General features: G+C 35.6%; 1 protein-coding gene across 20 annotated transcripts in view; it reads left to right on the top strand.

Moving 5' to 3' along the window:
- The first annotated feature begins 902 nt into the window (after positions 1–902).
- The window catches only part of LOC140159218 (alpha-2-macroglobulin-like), a 206,635-nt gene continuing 193,260 nt past the window's right edge, over positions 903–14,277 (top strand). For 18 of the 20 annotated variants that reach the window (XR_011859857.1, XR_011859858.1, XR_011859856.1 and 15 more), the window contains exons 1-5: positions 903–1,302; positions 8,892–9,141; positions 9,885–10,059; positions 10,811–10,863; positions 11,751–11,937. Coding sequence is in view for 17 of the 20 variants with exons in the window: in XM_072182617.1 (XP_072038718.1) it covers positions 1,226–1,302; positions 8,892–9,141; positions 9,885–10,059; positions 10,811–10,863; positions 11,751–11,937 (742 nt within the window). In the remaining 3 variants the exon portion in view is untranslated. Of the gene's footprint in view, positions 1,303–8,891; positions 9,142–9,884; positions 10,060–10,134; positions 10,168–10,247; positions 10,276–10,810; positions 10,864–11,750; positions 11,938–14,277 lie in introns of those variants that run through there. The other 2 variants (XM_072182621.1, XM_072182622.1) reach the window with 2 other exon arrangements.

Below are 14,277 nucleotides of genomic sequence, written 5' to 3'. Positions count from 1 at the left end.
TAACATTTCTGCTTTTTTGGCGATTTTGTAAATACCTCTGCTTCCAATTTCAATTGTTAAAAAACATCAAGCACTGTCAGTGGCCTGGTTCTTCTTCTTCTTTACTTCGTTTTAGATTAATTTTCTATAACTTTATTTGTATTTCCAACATTAAAAAGAAAAACACAAGTGTTAGAAAGCAAATCTTTTTCATTTATGAATGATCATTATTTACAATAATTTAACGTTTTTGATGAAATTGATGAGTTCGGGAATGTATAATTCTGTATACATGTAGGCCTATACATAAATTACATCGGAAATGTATTTTAGCCGGGTGTTATAATAATTATAAATGGGTCGACAAGTCCGTATTGTTGGCGCCTGAAAACCCGCTGAAAATATAATATTTGGTAAAAAAATCTACCTTTCGCGATTATTTATTTGGCTAAATTTCTTGGAATCCACTATATACCAGCGGATGTTTGTGTCCTAATATTTCGGATTAAAGCCATATCAGATATCAGATTATAATGATTATTTACTAATTTGTTCTATTGGATCAATCAATACATTTTACCCAACACAGAAAAACTTTCCAAGTAGCAGGTGCCTATGACGTCAAAATAAAACTTTTGGACCGATTTACATCAATTAACTGCGTATCAATCCGCACTACCCTACTCTTGTTGTTAAAAAAACCCAAAATATAATAGTATCAGATCTAAACAATATGTATTTTCAAATAATATAATAAACATGAAAGTATCTCTATTCTCTATATTTGCCTATAAATAATAGCAATTATTTGAAGATCTATTTTAAGCTGTACGTATTGACACTTTTCCGGTTTACGATTTGTGATCCGCCCTCAACAGCTGATTTGCTTGCATTTCAGACACACACAGCACTGTCAGCACAGGGGCTCCAGAGAGGCAACGGACTGATACCGCTGCGCTGTGTGCAATTGACTTCTACCAGTTTGATATCCTCCTGGGGACATCATACAGTCTTTTCAACAATGTGCACCACTCATTAACGTTACTTTGTTGCTAATTTAGCAGTACAACACAACTACACGTATAGCAGAAAAAATTAAGCTTACCTCTTACATCTTATCTGCTAGTTCTGCATCGATAAGCTTATTCAGTTATTGAACAGCGAGTTGAGGACCTCGACTTCCAAGGTTCAGTGACTTGTTGAGGTATCCTTTCTTCATGTGTGTACATCTCAATTAATTTATATAATGACAAGATCGATGGAGGTATTAACTTTGTTGATGTGCCTGTTTATGGGTGTTCTATCAGCGCCTACAACAGAACTGTAAGTATTATATTTCACTTCACTTCAAGAGTATTACCAGGCCCGTGACGCAGGATTTTTTTTGGGGGTGCTGATTTTGAAAAAGTGGACTTTTTTTCCAAAGGGGGGCGGCGATTTTGTGAAAAGTGGACTTTTCCCCCAAATTTGGACCTTTATTGACCAAAAAACCTCATTTTGGGACTTTTTGTATACTTTTGCAAATTTGGGGAGGTGCGGTCGCACCCCGCACCCCCCCTGCGTACGGGCCTGAGTATTACTATTTAATACTAATATTTAACAAACATATAGGGCCATGATATAGCAAGTACTGGTACACAGTTTACAGTGTTGCATAAATACCAGGCTGTATAAAAGTAATGTTTTGGTTCTCGCCTCCTCCCTCAATTTTTTTTAGATTTTTCACAATTTTTTCAGTAGACTTGGAATATGGTACTTCAGGAAATTGTAAGTTCATTATTTAGAGAACATGGATCACTTCCAAGACTAGGGGGTATATAATTCCTCAGAATCTCACATAAAATAAAGGGCCTCCTCCTTTCCTTGAATGTTGAGAAAGACCAAAAACTACTATAATGCTAATTTTACATTGGGGAAAAAACCTCCCTCCCTCATCAATTCATGAAAATCCTCTGGACGAGAACCAAAATATAATTTTATATACGGCCTCATGTAGGCATAATATCATGTAGGCCTAACATATTCCAGAGATCAATTTATAGCATGTAGATTGATTTAATAATGGCTTGGGGCTTATATCTTTGATCGTTGCCAAATTTGCATATTTGCCGAATTACTTTGCCAGAGAGTTCTGGACCATGAACAAAACATGTGACACATGTGATCAAAGAGAATGAGTCACATGTCAACAATTTTCAATTAGCATTTTTTGTTACATCATTTTCTGGCAGTTTATGAAATACTGAATGCTATATTTTGATGCAAATCCTATCAAAATCGTACGTCTTGTTACCGAGTTATGAGCAATTTATCAATGGCTGAAAACAATATAAAACAAAAAGAATTTGAACACTGTTTTGCCAATATCTCAAAAACAATATTAGCGACATCTGACTCATATTCCCCTTGATCATGTCACAAATGTTGAAATTGATACACAGTATTATTCAAAGATTAAACAAAAGTAAGAAAAAGCTGTGAACCCCGAATTCTATTGTATGTTGTATATATACGGTATTGAACATTAATTTTGTGAATGTTACAACTCATCCAAAAACTTTCAAATCCAATTACTATTGAGTTTTTGGTTTCCCCCAATTTGAAATTCAATCACGTACTTCTAACCTGATATTCATTGCATTACATGTATGGACACAAACTTGGATCAACCTGACACCGGACAGATATGTTTCAACTTATGTTTATGTTACTTACAAACAGAGACCTCCTTGATGTCCTATAGTGAATACGAAAAATAAAATGTGTCAAAATTTCAGACAAATATTGCTCTCTAGTCGTGGTCTGATAATAAACATGCTAAACACCTGAGACGAATATACCTATATTCGTCTCAGCTAAACACCACAGAATACTGGTACTGTGAATCTCTGCTGGAATGGTATACTGATGTAACATTATACATATACTATGAAAACTGTAAAAGTGGTAATTTTTTTATATTTTATCTACAACTTGTTAATGTTAATGAGCAAACAATTACTTAAAATTTTATGTGATTTACATGCAGCTCATGCAGATGATGCAGGGTTCAGCCTTAGCGTACAGTGCCGTACACCAGATTTAATACATGTCGGTGCAATTTTTTGTATTTTTGCATTATATACTGGGGGAGTGAAAATTTATATGGAGCCTACGTAGGCATGATATACTGATACATGTACATGTAGCACAGAAAGTGACATTTTAGACTTGTGCCAAGTTTGAATTGAGTTAACTTGTTTATGACTTATCTTTATTGAATTGCTGGGTTACCAAACTGCTATTTTAGTAGCCCAATTGGGAGAATTTTTGGAAAGAGTTTAAATCCATTCATATTGAGTTTTTAAAACTTTACTAGTTCTATGCATTGCATGCATTGCAAACCAACATTTGGTATTTGGCAACTTTTGGCTAAACTACATAAACTTCTATAAATTTATATAAATATAAGTTTAAAATTGGGATTTGTCAATGTTGATTTAACCAGCAATGTGGGCTTGCAGGTTTTTGGCAACCCTGTTGAGTTGATATTTTCTATCAAATGATGAGGTGAGAAGGTTGAGAAACGTTGTTAAGTTGTACTGTATAAAAGACTAAATTCAAATTTTGGTTTAAATTAATTTTTGTTATTCTTTGCCACAAATTATGAACTACATGTACTAAAACTATCAGGAATTTTAATAATATTGAGCCAAAATAATGAGGTAATCACTGTCATAACTGGGGAACACATACATGTAGGGGATGTGTCAAAATTGTTCTGTTGTAGTTGGTTGGGGATGTCAAGATGTGTGAAACATTACTAATTAACATAAGTTTGAAATAAATTAACCAAATTCATTTTACTTAAACATGTTTTAAAGCACTTGCAGGTCTTACAAGTTTTGTTAGTGTATATGCAGTGAATGACACATGTTGCACATGGAAATCTGAAAGGTCAATGTTCTTTTTATAACTTTTTATCAAAAATGCACATTATGCAATTTAGGCATACTTGTACCATATTAAAGGTGCTTAAGTAGGCGTAAGTCATGTTATTTACTTTGATTCATGAGCGAAAGGAGCCAAAAAACCTTTGAAAACCTGCGGACGCCACTGGAGGAAATGTAGAATGAATTAGACAATGTTTAGATTGTTTTGTGTGATTTAAATGTTAAGGTTTGATGCAATTTCATGCAATAACGAAGAAAACTGAAAGGGGGCACTTTAAAACTTAAAAAGAAATGCAAGTCACTTTAGGCCAAGTAAAAATAAAAACATGTTTCTCGTCCGGGTTTTTAAAAATTAGGAGGATGAGGGGCTTTTTATATTTTATTGGAAAACGACGCTAAATACCTGTATTTGGCACCATATTTTGGGTATTTGACATACAGATTGATATCTGAGAAAAAGGAGGAGGCCCTTTTTATTTTATTGTTTTGAGAGGTAGACCCCTCTAGTGATCACAAAACTCTTCTTAGATGATGTATTATGCATTTACAAAGCCGTAAAATAAGTATCAACTTCTGAAACATCTTTCTCAACAAGTTATAACTGAAAGTTTACAAAATAAAAAGAAATTTGAAAAATCTTCAAAAAATGAGGAGGGCGCGGACGAGAAACATGTATTTTTTTTTACTCGGCCTTATCACAATCAGGCAAACTTTATAGCATTCTTTAATCTTAACCCTTCATTAGCCACTGAAGTAAACCCTTAAATTAGCTTTGGTCCTGGAGTTACATTAGTACATTTAAAAATGTCTACATTTTTATGAATCTGGTAAACTGCAGCCCGGTTTCAAGCTGTTTCAGAGTAAAATCCAAACTGCTTAGTTAGTCCCCTGTACTGTCACTTGTGCCAATTTTTCGCCACTTACAAGGGTGTCAATGACCTGAAGTTCAACGAACCAATTGAAAGGGCTCTACTACACTCAGGAACTTAAGAAATTAAAGAAGTTGTAAGAGATTCAAGATCGATATTTCCAGAAAATAAACTCCAACAAAACAGTATCAGATGTTTTTAAAAAAGAGCCTAGAAAGTTCTTCTGAAGAATGGTGAGAAATTTTGGTTGGCTGTGTTCAGCCCTTTAACACAGGTCATGAATCATTCTTTGCAGTATAAATGCAGCAAGAAACTTGGAAGAGAAACAATGGGTTTGCAAAAGCTGCTTTTTCTTGGAAGTTTAAAGATACTTTTAAGATCATTAGTTTTCTTTGTGCTTTTAAAAAATACTGTGACATGGAAATGTGAGTAAACATGAACATAGAATATAGGGGTTTCACCTGGTTTAAACTACTAGTACTATAAAATTATTTTGTGATAGTTTTGTTTGGTATTTTTATTAAGAAAACATCATGCTAAAAAAATTCTTTAGCGCCAGTCGGCCAACATCAGTGCTGGTACACCCAATCGACGTAGACAACCATAGTGACATACATTACAATATATTAATTTTATTATGTGTATATCAACTAAGGATTTCACCTTTATAAAACATAGCATTCTTTGGGATAGGCGGTGATGGTCAAAATCAAAGTAGCTGTGATGAGTGACGTCAATCCATCTTGAGAAGTGGGGGAGTGGCTGAAAAGAACAAAAACTGCCTAATTTTTGCAAAAAGTGGAGGCATGTCTGGGGATGTCCCCCAGTCGACCCGGGATAGATATCCATGCTGTGATCAGGCTCACTCAAATTCACACAAATTCTAGGAGACACGAACCAGGGACATGTGACAGTCAAAAAATATTGTGAAAATCATACAAAATTTTTCCAATTTTGGGTTACCTAGATCAAGGGTTGGATAACCTAGCCTGGACCCCTGGATCATTGTCAGGGAATAGAATGGTCTGTGTAAACACTGTCATATTTGCCAATTCTGTCTTGGTAAATATTTGGCTTTGAAATCCCTGAGCAGGTATTTCCTTTCTAAGAGCAAACAAAGAATATATAGATGTCTACCATACAAATGCTGCATGAAGCATGAGTGCAATAAAACATGATGATTAAAGTTTGCCTGCATGCTTGTGAAGATTTTTTATGTGCCATTCTTATGGCATCAATTGTCAATTGTTGCAAAACAGGTTTACAAAGAGCCTCAAAGCAGCCCAAAGTATACATATGTATGCTCACAGTAAGTAGCCACCCTAGTGATATAATAAAAGGTATTTTGAAAATTGACAAAAGTTCAAACTTGTGATGAAAATCAATATGATATCTAATAGCTACTTGTGAATTGGTCATGGAAAATCATCTGCTGATGTATCTCTTCAAAACTTGTATTAGTGTGTAGATCCTAATCCTAATCTTTGTCAAAAACCCTCACTATCCATTCTGAGGGGTCAGGTGAGCGTGAAGTGCCAATGTTGCAATAGGAACAAAGCCCCAATATTGACTGACTTTATACAGCCATATTGTAACATTTGCTGAGGACACCCTCAAATTTGTTCAAAATGTTTTTTTTTACACAATTGTAATGTACTTTATTAAGCAAATATACCCTCCAAAAATCAAGACTAGGGTGCTGTAGTTTTGTAAAACGCAGCAACTCGTTTAATTATTACAATGGAAACATTTTTCAGTAGGTGTATGTTGTGTGGGACACATGCATGTGCATCAAAGGATCGTGCCTACAACCGACTGAGTGACACGCATTGGCTAGATCGGCCTTGGTAGTAACAGGGGGTAGTAAATTCCAATTTTCTTTGTTTTACCTTAGTTTTTCAGCTCAAAATTAAAAGGGGGCATATCTGACAGTAAAAGCTAACATATTTTATATGGAAATGTTACAATATGGCTTTTAAAAGCCTCCATCCATTCTGGTTTCCCTTGCACCCAGTAGTTTCTGTACTGTCTATGGGCAATATAATAATACATTCTGTAACACAAGACTAGTAAAATCCTCACTGCTGGATAAAGTTTAAGTCTAGTTCATTAGGTGCTCTTTCTAGGAAATTGAGTTGAATAAAATTGTAAAAGCATATTACCACTATAAAAACTACACAAATCCTGCTGTGAGTAAGTCATGGTTGCACATTCTCAGGGATTCTCAGTATGTAGCCCTACTTAGTATTAAAATTTATCGCAATCATCTTGGAGGATTGAGGAACTGATTCTTTAGAAAATTCAGGTGAAAATTTGGGAAATTTATAATTAAACATGTATTGACAACCGAACTTTCACCTGAGCGTGGCAAATGACCTATTGAAGAGGGATCAAAATTTAATACTTGCTACATGTAGTCAGACAAATTGGTCTCATACAGGTAGTCTCTGCTGTAATTGTTCCAATTTAGTATGTCTTCCAATAGTACCAGGTGCACTGGGATTCCAGGCAACTGGCCACACAATACATGATGTAGGTCAAGAACCGGTCTCTGGCTGCAAGTTGGTATTAAAGTTGGGTGTGGGTGGAAGTGATTTCCAGGGTAGGCTTCTACCATTGCCCTGATTTGCAAGTTCAAAATAAAACTTTCATTTGTCTCATATCCCTGATTGATATAAATTTAAGGTGTTATGATTTTGAGACAAACTTTAGAACAACCACCATGACCATGTAGAGATTGGCACACCTCTAGAGTATGGGGAAAGTTTGAGAAGGGTTTTAAAAGCTAACACATAAACTAACATGTGGAAAAGATCAGTAACTTTAATATGAGACAAGTTGAAAAGTTAATGCTATTATTATGGCCTAGTCCTACAAAGTTGGATCTGGTTTTAGCTTTTCCCTGTAAGTTAGGAAATGCTCTGAGCATGTTCTACATTTTTAGTAACAGACTAATTGAGTATAGGGCAAAGTTTGAAGCAAATCGGACATGCAGTTTTCATACATCAATTTATATTTTCTTTGTATGTAAATTTTGCTAATATTTTGCTAGAAATCAATGCATATAAATGTTCAGTGTACTTTTAATATTTTGCACACTTTTGCCTTGAAACTTGGTCAAAGTGTTTCTAAAAGTAATATGCTGCAATGTATTATATAGTCTAGATTACCTCTAATTTGCATATTTTTATAATTAGCATTTAAGCAAATTAGCTTGGCATGATTTGCTCATGAGTATACCATTGGACTACAATGTACATGTTGCTTTAAGATACTGTACAGGCAATATGAGAGGAAAATTGGGCCCTACTGATTGGACTAGGTGAACCGTATGTGATTTTAAGTGTCATTGTTGTAACACTTCCTAATTTCATAGTAATTTAAAGTGCAGTTTAAGGGTAAATATTTGTGGCTGATTGCTTTAATTTGATTGATTGATAAAGAATAAGTCAAGTGTGTGCACTTTCATGCTTTAAGATGAAAGTTGATTTTATTGGCTTTTTAAACCTGCAAGATATTTTCATTACAAGGGGCTCAATTTAATGGTGTATTTGGTTATTTGCTAGGGCAAATTGCAAAATAGAGTGTTGGTAGCCCCTTCCCCCAGGAGGACCCTCTATGGTGAGACATATGTATGAATGTACTGCTGGGTAGAATCAAAATGAGAACAAATAATGCAACAGGTATTACAATGAGTATTATAAGAGAATAGAGATTAACTGGATACTATACAAATAACAGTATTTTGTACTGGGGCATTTTGTCAAATTGTGTAGTGTATAATTTGGTTTACCCAAAATAATATGACATTTCATTGCTCCAGATACACACTTGCCAAATGTTTTAAAACCTAAAGAGCAGGGAAGTTAGCCAAGTCGCTCTGATATGATGCATTTAATTGCCATTTTTAATAAGTTTCTTCCTTCAAAATACTAGTAACTTAAAATATTTTAACACCGCTTATCTTTCAAAACAAATCCTGGTAAATATCAACAAATGTTTGTTATTTCTGGAGCTTGTTGAATGTGTCTTATTTGTTTTTCCATTTAAATGAACTTATTTATTTATTAATTTAAAATGAAAATAATAATTGATTGATAATTTCTTACAGACCTTTGGAAGTTACTGTCATGGAAACAGAAGCAATCACAGAGAAACCATTACCAGATTTGGGCTACCTAGCAATGGCTCCCAAAGTGATGATAGCAGGAACAACAGAAAGTGTGTGTATTCACCTACTCGAGTTTGATCCAGAGGAACCTGTCGAGTTGTCTATATTACTCATGAAAGACAATGTAACAGAACTGTCTTCAGCTCCATTGTACATAATGGAGAGTCGGCAAGACTGTGTGAAAATTCAGGTAGGTTAGATAACCCAAAACATGTCAATTTTCGCCCAAAATTACTGAATGTTTTGGGACGGTTTTTGGCCACAATTTTTGTAATTTTGACCCATTTTGCATCATGATAGATTAAAGAGAGTATTTTGTGATCCTAGCTTCCTCTTTTCAGTAGATAACCATGAAATGAGCTTATTCTCAAAATTTCAGTTGATTCCGTTTGCAAGTTATACATGATTATGTGTATTACACTGCTCCATAGTGTTGTAATTTGTTCCCGTGTACCAGAACATAATTCAAATTTAACGATATTTTTGATAAACAAATTAATCTGCAATAAAATTTTGGTACATAAGCATTATTTAGCCAGAGGTTTCCAGTGGTAATTTAAAAAAAAAGTTTTTTGAGAAAAGGGGATGGATGAGGCTGTAGATAACAAAATGCCCCTTTTAGGTCTTTGTGTACATTTGTCCCCCAGGACAGTTTAGAAATGTTGCCCCCCCCCCCTCCCTTTAGCATGGTGGCCTCCTTGCATCTGTGGTTTCATTAAAAAAATTCTAGTTGCATAAAGATGTGCAGCTTAAAATATACATGTCTCTCTGCTTTGTAATTCCATCTATACTATGGCATAGTATTCAAAAATGATTCTTAGTATATCATACATGCAATACTTCATTAAGAGATTCAGTGCTTCTCAGTGGTTTGACAAATTTCAAAGATACTCATTGCCTCTGACATCTACACCAATGTATTTATCTTTACAGGTCCCGGATGTAATAGAAGACTACACAGAAGCGATTCTCAGGGTCCAGGCCAAGAGATTATTTGCACCCCAGGTTGAATTTGAAGTAGTAGATGACAAGAAAGTACAAATCAGAACATTGGGCTCGGATACATTCATTCAAACTGATAAACCTATCTACAAACCAGGTCAAACAGGTAAGAATGGTTGTTGGTGTACATGGTAGCAGAAAGGGTTGGCAGGGAGGAGGTGGTGGGGGAGGGGACTTTACACTGATAAACCTATCTACAAACCAGGTCAAACAGGTAAGAATGGTTGTTGGTGTACATGGTAGCAGAAAGGGTTGGCAGGGAGGAGGTGGTGGGGGAGGGGACTTTACACTGATAAACCTATCTATAAACCAGGTCAAACAGGTAAGAATGGTTGTTGGTGTACATGGTAGCAGAAAGGGTTGGCAGGGAGGAGGTGGTGTGGGAGGGGACTTTACACTGATAAACCTATCTATAAACCTGGTCAAACACGTAAGAATGGTTGTGTGCCTATTGGTGGGGGGGTGAACTTTACATCAAAGCATTAGAAACCATGTCAAACATGTGAGAATGGTTGTGTGCATATATGGGGTGTATGTGGTAGCAGAGAAGGTAGTGGCCTGGTGGGTGGTGATGGTGGAGGGGATACACGGTGCGATACTGTGCACCTAGTAATACGCACCTGCATTACTACCAAACTTGAGGCAAACCACAGTACAGGCACTCCCAGAGGGTGCTTGGTAGGTTCACATTGATCTAGATTTTGAAGTAACACTTGATTTAGTATTAGTATCCTGTGTGCCCAATATGAACCAGACACAGGAAATGTGTTTGTTTTATTTAGGACTTCAAAAACTTTTTCACATTGGTATTTGCAATGTATTGATCACCTTTTTACCATGCTCTTTCTATATTTCAGTATATTTCCGTATCATGACACTGGATCAGGAACTGAAACCAGATACATCCGCTGTAAGTTTTCCCAGCAGATGGTGAAAGAAATGTATGGTGTGTTAAAGCCATATAATGCAAATTTCAGGGCTGTGCAATAATTGTGTGTCCACCATTCTCAACAATTGCTTGACCCACCCCCGTTCTTTAGCTTTGCCAAAAATATTTGCCCCTCCTTTTTGACATGCCATCAAATATTTGCCCCCCCCCTTTCTTTTTGGAACATGGCAGATTTTGGGAACCCAAATTTAGAAACTTAAATTGTCTAATCATGTGTTTTGGGTGCAATGAACAGGACATTTTGCACACTTGAATGTCTTCCTAACATACTTCTACTACTTTTAAGGGCATTAAATCAAAATAGTTCCTAAACTATCTGCACTAAACATTGCTTCTCACCCCCGTTTTGACCTTCCAAAAATGCTTCCACTCCCTTTGGCCCGCCAAAATATCTTCCCTCTATATACTTCACCACCCGGGGGTACACGTAATTGTTGCACCACACCTAATACACATAATGGTTCTAAACATTCAAAATTAATCTCTATTTTGGTCCATTTCAAGGACAATTACAGTAGGCCTATATTGCACAAAGAAGAGTTACAAACTTTCTTAAAGAATATTATTTACTTTTACCGCCTCATATTAAACACATATTATAAAATGACCACATTGTGTAAAGGTTGCTATAAAAATGAACATTTTCAGACTGATTCTTTTCATTTTGAATCCAAGGAAAAACATCATTATTTATGAGTAACTATATACTATAAGTACAGTTGAAATATACAGTTGAAAGGCTACTAAAATTATGGTAAAGGGTCCAAAATTATCAAATTAGTACTAAAATTGACCAGTTTGCAAATTTCTTAGCCCCCTTAATAACTTGCAACAATTCTTATTTGAAGTTCTCAGAAATCTGGATCGAGGCACCCAATGGAATCCGGCTTGCCCAATGGAAAGATGAAAAGAGTGAGGATGGACTGATAGACTTACAGATGCCAATGACGCCTGAACCTGTACTGGGAGAATGGAAGATTGTGGCCACACAAAATGGAAGGAAAACGGAACAGACTTTCAAAGTGGATGAATATGGTAAGATTGCATGTTATCTTCAAATTGTATCTTCTTCTGTCTGCAAAGATCTCAAAATCGACTGCTCAGCGCCAGAAATGGGTATGTGCAATAGCTGCCATGTGTAGAAAATTGCCAATTGTTCACAGGGCAGCTATTGCACTTACCTACTTATGGCACTGAGCAGTCAACATGTTTTTGATTCGGTTAGATCACACATTGTGCAATAGGCTATTCCATTTGAAATTCACACCCCTGTGGAAGATGATCCGCTGGTTGATGACTGATATAGATTCAGGATTTTGTCTGTTAAATGCTAAGATCTAGCTGAAAACTAGAAAATATTGATACAACTTTGATTTTACACTATTTGACCATCATTTGGGAAAAATGTTTGGGATGTCCAAATTCTTGGACACTCTTGTACTAGCTGTTTTGGGAAGAAAATTTGTTGGAATTTGAATTTGTCTAGAAGTCCAAAATGGTCAAGTGTGGGTATGATTTTTGAATGGAATAGCCCAATGTGAATGTACTTTTGTGTGAAAAACAAAAAACACCAAAAAAAAACAAAGACATGAAAATCTGGCGGCAAGTAAGTACCATAATGAGTTTGTTGGTGTTTGTGGGGGGACAGTCTCATTGATCTAGACTAACCTCAATCAGTGAATAATATAGACCCAATTGTCCAATACAGGATATAGGTAATGCTGGACAGTTATACATGATGTAATCTGACCTGGATTGGTAACCTATGTCCTATATAATAACAAATGGACTTAGTATATATATATTGTCTATTATATACTGGAAGTAAAGGAGATATCATACACTTCCCACTATGCATTTTTCCCCTTTATTGATAGTCACAAGAAATACCTCAAAGAACAGAGCTCATTCAGATCTTGCAATAAAGATATTTCTTGTCACTATCAACTCATGTTGTATTGAATAGCAAATCAATACAGAGAAAAATGCCTTGTGGGAAGTGTGATATATCCTCTCTGTACTGGAAGGTTCTCTATATCATAACTCACTAGAATTTTTGAGTCTCTTAAAAAAAGCAACAAGGGTATCAAAATCTTGATATTCTAGAAAGAGTATCAAAAATGAAAACTTGTTTCTGCAAAATTCTTGGGTTAAAAAGTTTGGGGCAATAGTCATGTGTGGATCCCACAAAGAGGTAATTTTCACAGATTTTGGTTCATTAATTTTAGAACACATGATAAGCTAGCTATATGTCAATTCCTAGAAATTTTTGTGGAATTACATTTTGTAGTGCCATTAATCTAGCCTTCATTGCTCACTATGAGAGGGATTAACAAGTTGCTGTGCTCTTGGCATAAACCCAGAACCTCCTAATTGATACTTGATACTAACTTAGTAGACTAATGTAGCACTATTACATAAGATCATTATTACAAAAGGTAAAACAATAAATAAGCAGACAAACTTAAATCAACTAGATAAATATAATACCAAAGAAGCACTAGTAAAAGTTTGCGGTGTTTGATATATTTTATAGAAATTACTCATGATAACTGACTTGAATAATAGTGCAGGATTTTTGTAAAAAAAATTATTGAATTGACTTTGTGGTTGTGGACATTAGTAAGTTCATTGCACTTTGCTTGGTGATTTGTATCCCATAGAACATCACCCTGTTGCCCAGTTTGAGTCATAGAATTAGAGGCTGATTGAAGGGGCACTGTCTTGATTATTTGCAATTTTTCAAAAAACATTTTTGAAGGAATATTATTAAGTCCATACAGAGGGTTCATAGTGTGCAGTGTGATTTTAACCCACCCTTTTTATTTTTAACCCACGCTTTTTATGAAAGCACCCTTTATACTGAAAAGCCATAACCCACCCTTTTCATTTTCAGCTTATAATTTAAGTACATGCTACCATGCTATGGTCAACCCATGACGGTACTTTTACCCCATCGCCCGGCCAATCGCCCACGTGTGATCATGATACTTTGGTAAGCTTACATTATTTGCGCCTGCCTCCAGCGATGTGTATGTCCATCATAGATTCATAATTTTATACTGAATACGGCACACTCCAAATTGTCTCCATCGTTCTGAAATCTTTAGAATCGGCGCGGATCGACCATGATTGTTTTGTTTTCCCAGGTGCTTTGCGGCGATGCGCCGCACCGCTGATGTAGAATCACCACGAATTCCCTATTAAATCGAATATTCGGGAACGGGTCTCATAGTCGAAGACATGATAATTAATTTAAATCTAGAAACACTGACACACTGTTCCGGCGATAAAAGCAAAAAATCCATTGATGGTGTGACAACATGTGACGTTTTACGCTATTTATAGAGGGCGGTAAATAAGCTACTATTTTAT

The sequence above is a fragment of the Amphiura filiformis genome, chromosome 8 (genome assembly GCF_039555335.1).
Source record: "Amphiura filiformis chromosome 8, Afil_fr2py, whole genome shotgun sequence".
Classification (NCBI taxonomy): domain Eukaryota; kingdom Metazoa; phylum Echinodermata; class Ophiuroidea; order Amphilepidida; family Amphiuridae; genus Amphiura; species Amphiura filiformis.
This window is presented reverse-complemented; position numbering and strand designations above follow the sequence as displayed.